The sequence below is a fragment of the Pundamilia nyererei genome, unplaced genomic scaffold (assembly GCF_000239375.1).
Source record: "Pundamilia nyererei isolate P.nyererei 1_Seehausen unplaced genomic scaffold, PunNye1.0 scaffold00123, whole genome shotgun sequence".
In the NCBI taxonomy this organism is placed as follows: domain Eukaryota; kingdom Metazoa; phylum Chordata; class Actinopteri; order Cichliformes; family Cichlidae; genus Pundamilia; species Pundamilia nyererei.
The window spans coordinates 1,724,586-1,734,656 of NW_005187524.1; the positions used below are offsets into that span (position 1 = coordinate 1,724,586).

General features: G+C 40.8%; 1 protein-coding gene across 3 annotated transcripts in view; it reads right to left on the reverse strand.

Moving 5' to 3' along the window:
• ccdc9b (coiled-coil domain containing 9B) overlaps positions 1–6,426 on the reverse strand; it is a 22,433-nt gene extending 16,007 nt beyond the window's left edge. The window contains exons 1-4 of one of the 3 annotated variants that reach the window (XM_005742804.2): positions 6,000–6,426; positions 2,247–2,354; positions 2,047–2,151; positions 1,311–1,466 (exon numbers count right to left, since the gene is read on the reverse strand). In XM_005742804.2, coding sequence (XP_005742861.1) covers positions 1,311–1,466; positions 2,047–2,151; positions 2,247–2,354; positions 6,000–6,011 — 381 coding nt within the window. In that variant the 5' untranslated portion in view covers positions 6,012–6,426. The other 2 variants (XM_013913288.1, XM_005742803.2) reach the window with 2 other exon arrangements.
• Positions 6,427–10,071: the final 3,645 nt, after the last annotated feature.

The following is a 10,071-nucleotide window of genomic DNA, read 5'->3' on the forward strand; positions in this document are numbered from 1 at the left end:
TGTTAAGTTGCCTAATAATTATGCACAGTAATAGTCACCTGCACACACAGATATCCCCCTAAAATAGCTAAAACTAAAAACAAACTAAGAACTACTTCCAAAAACATTCAGCTTTGATATTAATGAGTTTTTTGGGGTCATTGAGAACATGGTTGTTGTTCAATAATAACATTATTCCTCAAAAATACAACTTGCCTAATAATTCTGCACTCCCTGTATGTTGGATGTGCCACACAGTGCTCAATTACATGGGTGGGAGCTAGTGTGTTAGTGCAGTTAGCTCGTTAACGTGTTGGACGTCCAGCCTCACGCACGGGCGATCCGCGGTAGCTCGTTAACGGAGATTTGCCGTGTTGTGGCGTTAAGGTCATTTCAATGAGATTAACCTGACAGCACTAGTGGGAACACAACGGATATGACTGCACATTTACTCCGACATCATCCTAGTGCAAAGACAAGTGGAAGCAGACAAAAACAACAAGCATGCATGCTACAAACTTTACCCGAGTCATTTAGACAGCCGTTAGCACAGGATTCTCCTTATGGGGACCTGATATGTTTAATATGCTGCTGAGAATATAGCCCAGAAGAAGCGGATAGTAGAGCTTTTATTTTATAAGAGCCATTTCTCTGTAATAAACTCTCTTTTCCAAAGATGAGCGATTTCTCGATCAGATAGATTTATTTTTTTTTATTTTGTTGTTTCAGCAACATTAAATTTAAAAACTGTACGTTTGAGTTAAAATATATATTTATAATTTTAATAAATGACAAATTAAAAAAGCACGAACATTTTTTTGTATCGAAAAAATATCGAACCGTGACACCAAAGTATCGAACCGAACCGTGAATTTTGTGTATTGTTGCACCCCTAGTATGTATGTATGGATGGATGTATGGAGATCCAGTTGCTTTGTTGTGTTATATTTTGATTTGCTGGCCCGGTGTGGCTCCAAGACTTCTAAGGGACATCTTTAGAAAGTTGTTCTAAGAGATCTATTTCATCCTGCTATGAAATGGTTCCACCTCATTGTTCAATAAGTCCATTGAGATTTTCCCACACAGCCATCCCATGGTTTACAGAGTAGAGTCTTTTAAATGCGCCAACACTCTTTTGGATGCACATTCTTGCCTATGCAAGAAGAAAGAAAAAAAAACTACCAGAAATATTTGTAATTCTTAAATTACAGATCTTTATAAAAACATTTTGTGGCATTCTTCCTTGTTACAATATAACTAGACTTTAAGCTAATGGGGTTTTGGCTCTCCTGTATTGGGTCCTTGTCACTTTTTCCTTGTAGCTAATTTACCTTTTTGCCAGCCATGGTGACCGTTAGTTGCTTCCTGTGTCCTCGGCCAGCAGTCTGTGGAGGAGCCTCTCCCCCTCTGTCAGGTCCGGCTTCCTGCTGTCCCTTCCCAGCTGGTGAACCGCCACTGAATGGCTTTGTCACCACCACACGACTATCCTGCTTCCAATCAAAGAAAAGGACAGTCTATGAAATATATGAAATATTGATGTAGTTAACAGCATTTGATAGAACAGATGGGTTCTATCAAATGCAAAGACAACACTGTGGGATATTAGTTAATGTAGCTTTTTTTAAAAACCAGGGGTGTCGAATATAAGGCCGGGGGGGGGCAGAGACTCCAAACCGGCCCACTGGACATCTTTGAAAAATGTGAAAATATTTTCCTTTTAATTGTATTCTTATAAATTGTACAGCATTTCCTACTGATGGAGACCTCCCCCACAGTCTTTCATACAACACCAAAGTAATAAATAAACATTTAAATAACAGAAATTCCTGTTTTTTTCTTTTTTTGCACATTAACAAAACTTTCCACTTGAGGAATGATGTACCAGAACGTTTTCTGTAGTTTAACTTATTTCATGTATTTTTTATAATTTAAGCCCAAAGAGTCAAGCTGACAGATTTCCTTTATTAAATAGAGCAGCATTTCTTATTCAGGTAGTAAAACTGAGACGTGTTGGGATTTTGAATTAAAGATAAAATTATTATTATCATTATTTTTGCTGACACTCACACTAGCGGACTTGCTGATTGTGATGGTAAGATCGTCGGCTTTGCCCTTCCGGCTCTGCAGTGCCATTCCTTCCTCTTCTGCTCTTTTCCTGTCCTCCTCTACCTCCTACAAACAATAAAGTAATTAGGAAACCTGAAAGAGTTGCAAGCTCCACACATAAAACCTCAGAAGCTTTTCTATATGTGAAGGCTTCTTCTCACCTTGTACCTCTTCATGAGAGCTTCATTCTTCCTGCGGAGAGCCTCAATCTTCTTGTCCAGCTCCAGGTCCTTCTCATGATCCCTCTTAGGCATCATGTCACTGGAGGTCTGGGATGAGACATTTATAGGTATTCATTAGAAAAATAAAAACATTTACATTTCATCAGATTGATCTTATTTTGAGGCTTCTATGGCTTCATTAAACCTGGTTTTCTCACAGGTGGGGTGCCATGTGAAATTTAAATAAAACCCTACTGTTCACTGGAAATAAAACAAACAGGATATGGCACAAGCTCAGAAATAACCCAGTCTCATGTTGAAGTTCATGCATCCAACAGGTTTCACAATTCTTTTAGGACTGGAGTAATGTTGCCACTTTGTTGCATCACTTCTTCTTTAAACATTTGTGTGGGAACCTAGGAGACAAATTGCAGTCATTTTGACAGTGAAAGGTTTCTTATTTTTCCAAACACAGCTGTGTGAAAAAGAACACTTACTGCTTCCCCACAAATTACAAGTAGAATCCAGCTGCTGCCAATCAAATGCACTAGATTAAAAAGAACATCACCAAATGTGTCCACCTCTATAGAAGCAGAGGGTTTTTGGCCGTTAGCTGGTATGGATCACCTCAAGCTCAAACTATACAATGCTCAGAAAAAATACCAGGCCTCAGTTAACATGTTAAAAGTTCAAGTTTGTGACAGTACAGAGGAGAAAGCCATCTTTTCTCTAAAAGAACATGGCAGCAAAGCTTAGCTTTGCAAAGCTACATCTGAACAAACCACAAGACCTCTGAAACAATGTCTTTTGGACAGGGAAGATTAGTGTGGAGATGTTTGGCCATAAAACTGCATAAAACTGCACGTACCAGCACACCAGGACCTCATGGCAACTGTCAAGTACGGTGGTGGAGGGCTGATGTCTTCGGCCTGTTTTTCATCTATAAAACCTGGACACCTTGAAGTCCACGAGCTCCTCTATATACCAAGGAATTCTAGAGTCAAATGTGAGGTCATCTGTCTGATAGATAAAGGTATAAAGCTCATGCAACAAGACAGCAGCAAATCTACCACAGAATGGCTGAAAAAATTAAAAGAACCAAGGTGTTGTAGCAATGTCCAGACCTCTAACTGAAATACTGTCGTACAAGTTTCAAAGGACTCCATTGAGACCTCCATAAACTCTCTTGACTCTATTTTAACTGCCTACATGCCTTTTAGCACTTGGACCACTTTACTGCAGAGCCCTGGAGAATCATCAATGTTTCTAACAAGCTGTTTTTTGGTGTGTGTGAAACACTTTCATTACTTAACAAATTTAATTTGCACCGCAAACAATAGTCTAGAAATGAAAAACTTTTGTTCTATACTAAGCAATGAGCAAATAAGATTACAAACCAAACCATACACACCTGCTTTAGCAGTGTAAAGAATCTGATATTATTGTTCTAGACACATTTATCAATAAAGAACAAAATGCCTACATTCAGCACTCAGCTCTATTCTTGTATTTCTGTATATATTGTGAGTTTGACCATAATTACAATGACATTTAAATAAGCAACTGCAACAATATAAAACCTGCTTACAAGCAGAGGAGAAACCAAGGCTGACAGGTGAAGTAACCATCAGCTGATCAGCTGGACTGACAATTATTTTAAAAAGGCACCTGTGTACATCAGTGTGCAGCAGTGTGCACACTAATAACACACTAATAACACTGATAGATCCTCACACCCACCACAGATGGAGCATTCATCATGAAGCTCAGTTACACGAGCTGAATGCATATGCAGACCAAATTTAAATACCCCAATGCAATCAGCAGGGCACAAATAGAGGCTCCATACTGAAAATGTGCTCCATGTGCTCTCATTCAGCCTGCTTCATTCAGAGAGAACCTCACTTTATCATATTATACCAACTGTAACTGTAAAAGCAAGGGCAGGCATTAAGTTAAAGGACTCTTAAATGTGCACAGATGTTCACAGAGCAGGGACAGTGAAGCATCAGATTTCTGCATGAAAAAGAGTTAATTTCCTTTAACCTGCAGCAGCTTAGCCTCCTGTTCCCTCCCTCCCTTACTCCCGGGTCCAAAGTGTGGCTCAGAAAACTGGTGAAACAGGAGCACTCCTCTGGAGCCCAGCGGCTAAAAGAGGCTATGCTACCTTCTTTAAAGCAAACAGTAATTCAAGGATATAGCCTCAGAAGCTGATAAAAGCAAAGTGCAATCTTTCTCATCGCCACTGGGGGGATGATTCCAAAATCAGGCAAATTATATAGAAGTCTGTGAGAAAATGATCCAAATAATCCATTTATTTATGACCTAAATGTAGGTCACAAATATGAGTTTGTTGTTACAATTGCTTGCTTAAACTCTTATGTAGCACAACATTGTGTTGATTTTGTAAACCGTGGCTTAATTGAAAATAAAAGACACAATAAAGTCCTGCACAAGTTTGAGTGTGGCTGATGTGATACACAAATATAGAATAGAATAGAATAGAATAGAATAGAATAGAATATGTGCCAAAGCTAAAATAGAGCAGACTTGTCATTTCAAGACTATTTCAATTATCAGTACTTCTTCTCTTATAGCAAGCCAACACCATTTTTCTTCTTAGAAAGAATTCAAACATAAACAGCAGTACGGGATTAAATCTGAATGAACAACATTCACTGTCAAATCAATCAGCTATGTGTCTCCCTCTTTGAATCACTGTCGGCATCATCTGTTGTTATTCACAGCTCTGGAGAAGTGACAGTAACGCCGGCAAATAGAGAATTTGCCACTTCTGCTTGTTTGCATCTGTGAGGAAAACATAATTCATTTTGAAGTGTCCTGTTCTCCACTCTCTGCATAAGTGACTCTGAGGGGTCAGACCATCCTGACATGCATAGGACGTAGATGTGCCAAAGTGAGTCAGTCATCCTCCACTGTTGCTTCACTGACGACATACAAGTCAAGGTTTCTAGCACATAACGATGACTCACTATGAGGACCGCAAGGAATCTATTCATGTTTTTTTTCCATCACTGCAAGGAATGGCTGCCACTGGGATGCTGAATAGTTGAATTCACACTGAGCTCTCAAATCGGTCTGATTTTTTGCAAAATGACGGCAACTACATATCCTGAAATCGTCTGGGAACCTGCAAAAAGCTCAGTGGTTGTGAAAAAAGTTTGGAGTCATTCAAAGGGGCGAACAGGCTGGAAAGTGGTTACCTCACTGCTCTTAGTTGTCAGGGTACCCAAACACAACAGACCATGAGGACATACCACCAAGAATAGGCGCAACAGAGAAACTCGCTGTCGACTCCGATTCTCAGGGAGGCCAATGGCGGAGAGTGAAGCAAACGCCCGCTTCAACGAACCAAAAAGTGGGGAGAATCTTTGCAGAAATGGCAAACCTCTGGCTCCTGGAGACCTGTGACAGTGCAGCAGCACAGCTAACACCCTCACGCGATCAAACGGCACACAGACCCTGCCAGCGGATGGCATCCATGCCCGGACAGACGGGCAAAAGGGGGAGGAAGCAGCCTGTAGGGAGAAAGCTGCCAAGGCTCCCCCCCCCCCACACACACACACACCACCTCCTACCCGGCGATCCTGCCACCTACGGGAGCGACAGCAGGGGAGAGAAAGAGCCAGAGACACAGCTGAAACTGCGACAGAGCAGAAGAGGAAACGAGGGGGAACCTAATACTAAAAAAAGAGAGGGAGAGCGAGGGGGAAGAAGAGAGAAGGCACTCACTGGTCTTTCCATGTCAGCGCTGGGAGCTGGGCTGGGTCCAGGCGCAAGGCAGCCGTGGCGGCAGAGAGGGCTGGCTGGAGTCGACGATCATGCCTTGATTACAATGAGCCAAGTTGGGCAAGCAGCCAAGACGTCTAACAAATGCACAGAGCTCCCCTGTTAACGGATTTCACAGCGCCCACCCGCTCTCTCTCTCGCTCTCCCTCTCCAAGCCTCCTACCCGCTTGTCCTCACTCCCTCCTACCCTCCCTCTCCCCCTATAAAGCACTTGCTCTTTCCCCTCCTCACTTATCTTCTGCTCAAGGCACGTCGGTTAAAACCTGTTACCCTCCGATCATGCGACGCACTCTGTGAATCTGAAATTAGCGCTATTGCTCAAATGACACTGTAATAAACAAAAATAAGAAACACCTTTTTTTCCTATAAGTGAATAGAACGCCACATGCTTGGCAACAAATCTGTCTGATTTCTCGTATGTTTTTATGCTTCAGACACTGGCAACATAAGAACAGTTTCCCCTTTATTATCTAAAATGTAGACTAAAACTCGCTGATTCCAATACTGGCACAATTTGGTTTATTAAAACATAAAATACTACTCTAACCTTTTAAACAGACCTCCTTTCCTAGCTTATCATACCACTGTGTGGATCCAGGCATCACAGAAATATGATGCACGTGCTGTTTGTTCCCACTGTGGTTTCAGTAGCTCTTTTTCCCATGATGTCAAGACTACACGTTGAGAGTACTAAAGAAGTATCCTAAAGAAAGGTGCACTGCAGGGGGAGTGGGGGGCTTGCATTTCCCACCATTCTTCACACGCCGAGCGCTGCCTCTACCAAAGTTTGAGCGCTGAAGACATGCAACAGCCTGGCACACAAATAACACAGGCAGCTGAAGAAAGGCTACAGCACTGAGGTCGGTCACTTAACACTCCGAGTCAGTGCTCTGCAATTTCCACTGCATTGTGGAAACAATAACACCATTGAAAGTTACCACTGGGAGCTGTTGCATATTTGTCATATTCAAGTCCACATAGCTTTAATTCTGCACATATCAATCCTGCCAATGAGCAAAAATATATATATATTAGAATAAATAAATATATATGATGTTAAGGCCCCTAATATATCAATATCAAAACTATTCTACTAAATGGGGAAGTAAGTTGTTAAATATTATAATGACTGCAAGGAAGTGTAATAGCAAGCTGTTATCAATATCAGATCAGAGAGAAGCCTTACACTGACACTGTATTATAATTTAAGGGTTATGTTTACTGTCACTGGTGTGAAAAGGACCAAACATAGTAGAATCAGAAATGTCAAACCAATGAGGACCCACAATGCAACAGTCACATGTAAAATATAAAAACACCGTAGTACTGCAAGATTATTACAGTTAGTTACTTACAAGTAAAGTCAGGAAAAAGAAGCCCACTGTAAACTGAAATAAAAAAAATACAAAAATAAAACATTAATATAATGAAATATACAAAAATATAATGTGTGAGATGAGTAATGGTTCTTAAAGCATCGTTAGACTCTTTGAAAGTCAAAGCTTAAATGGCAAATACGGGGTAAGTTAAAAGGCAAATTTATAAATTTCTTGCCTGACAGTTCAAATGCTATGCTTAAAACAGGCAGACAGAAAAATACACTCATGTCAACAGCAGCAGAACTCACCGCCATCGAGGATAACAGCAGACACAGGCTGCAATGTGACGTCATGTCCACCAGGTGGCGCCAAATCACCGTCAACATTAGCGAAGTTCCACGAGGCGAGACGAGTTGTTGATTTGAAAATAAATTCATAGAAAATCATTCTTACGTCCTTTTGGTAGCGTTTGCACGACTGTGTGTGATCATTCTGTCTGTAAGCACGATAACTCGAAAGGTTTTGAATGGATTCTGATAAAACTCTGTAGGAGTGTAGAGTGGGTCATGATAACAATGCATTAAAATCACATGGCTGACATCCAACAAGGTCTTCAAGGTCAATTTAATGACTTGTTGCCTGAAAAATTGGCAAAAAAAACCCTCACAAGTGATTGTGATTCTCACAAGTGTGGTATGTACTGTCAACATCTAGAAAGTGGTGTTTAACGATTTAAAATATCATATGACATGTTACACAGAATTAGAGCTGGGCGATATAAGATTTTTTCATATCACGATATGTTTTTTTCCATTTCAGGCGATAACGATATCTATCACGATATCAGCCAAATAACTATATTTGTAAGATTTAAATGTGCCGTTGCTCACAAGTAAAATGTGAAATAATCAGCAGCTTGTTTTTATATATTTATTTCCCATAATAAGTTCAACAGGGTAGATGTACTTAAGGAACATGAGACTTTTTCAGATAAATAAAGGCAAATATTGCAAACTACACAAAAGGCAGCCGCTAAAGCGTTTAAGTTTCAAAACAGAACAAACGAAACAGACTAAATTGTCAATTCCACTTAGAAACAAAATATTAATTCTAAAAATAAATCTTAGTTTGTTTTACAGAAGAACAGACAAAACTGACTAACTTTTGTCAATATCAAATAAACTGAGAACTAAAAGGAAATTCTCGATCTCTCCTTGTTGTATAGCTGAGCTTTTCAAACAGTTTTAACAGCTACTTTAGTCTGACAAAAGCCGAATGACGAATTAGCGCTTCCAGTCAGAGACTGAGGCTACGTCCACACATACACGGGTATTTTTGAAAACGGAGATTTTCCGTTTTCGTTTTAAAAAATAATCCCGTCCACACATAAAGGCAGAAATGAAGGAAAACGCTGCTATGAACATGCCAAAGCAGCAGGTGGCGCTAGATTCCTAACCGTGCAGAAATGTTGGCCAATCAGAAGTCTAGAAGCCTCGGTGGGAAAAAGTAAACAAAGCTGGGGCGTAGAAGCAGAACCGAGTCGTATGTGTGGAGGGACAATAACTGTGTGTATATGTAAGCATTTAAACACTGCAGAGAGTAGAATTAACAGTAACAATATTGTAGAAATTCATTTCACCGAAACAATAACGTGGCGCACAGTGTGACGCATGCACCAGTTTATTGTATTTCCAGACTTGCTTTCGGCACAATTTACAGTGCACGCTACTCTGTTTTTTGTCAGACTTGAAATAGCCGAAATACCTTCACACTACGGAGCTTGTATGGCTCTTCCGTTCGACAATCTCTCCGGCGTTGGAACCATCATCTGTTTTCTCTTCGGTCACGCTCGGTTGATTTTTCTAGTCGGCACACTCATTTCCTCCATTACCCGGGCGGTACGGTGGCTGGCTGCTTCCCAAACAAACACACGTGCGGCTTGGCACTTGTGCTGTACGTAACAAGTCACGCGACGTGACGCTGCGGCTGTGATTGGTTTGGCTCTGCGCTACTTAATTTGGATTGGCTGACCTTTTTTTTTTTTTTTTTTTTTTAAGAGGACAAGAGCGGCGAGGTCTATCGCGATAGTTTAATTTCTCTATCGAGTAAAAGTTATATCGCGATACATATCGTTATCGTTCTATTGCCCAGCTCTAGGTCCACCATATCAAAGGCCGCAGAGAGGTCCAGTAAAACGAGGACCATAGAGCATCCAGTATCTGTGATTACAAGAATATCATTAAGAACTCTAACCAACGCTGTTTCAGTGCAATGCAATGGCTTAAAAGCAGATTGAAATTTCTCAGCAATATTGTTCGTGTCCAAGTACGCCTGGAGCTGGGAGAGAACTAGTCTCTCCAGGATCTTGGACAAGAACGAGAGCTTAGAGATCGGTCTGTAGTTTAAAAGGAAGAAACAGTCAGAGTTTCTTTTTTTAAGAATCGGGTGGACTACAGCATGCTTAAAAGCGAAAGGAACACAGCTTGAGAGCAAGGAGAAAGAAGAAATAGGATGCTAGGTGCAATTACATCAAAACAGTCCTTAGCTATGCGAGATGGAAGAATGTCAAGCACAGTATTGGTGTTATTCATTTGATCAACTAACCGCCTAAGAGACAAAAGTGACACAGGCTCAAACTGGTGGAAAGTTGAAATGCACTCAGGAATGGGGAGAGGACATAAAACAGGGGGAAGGGA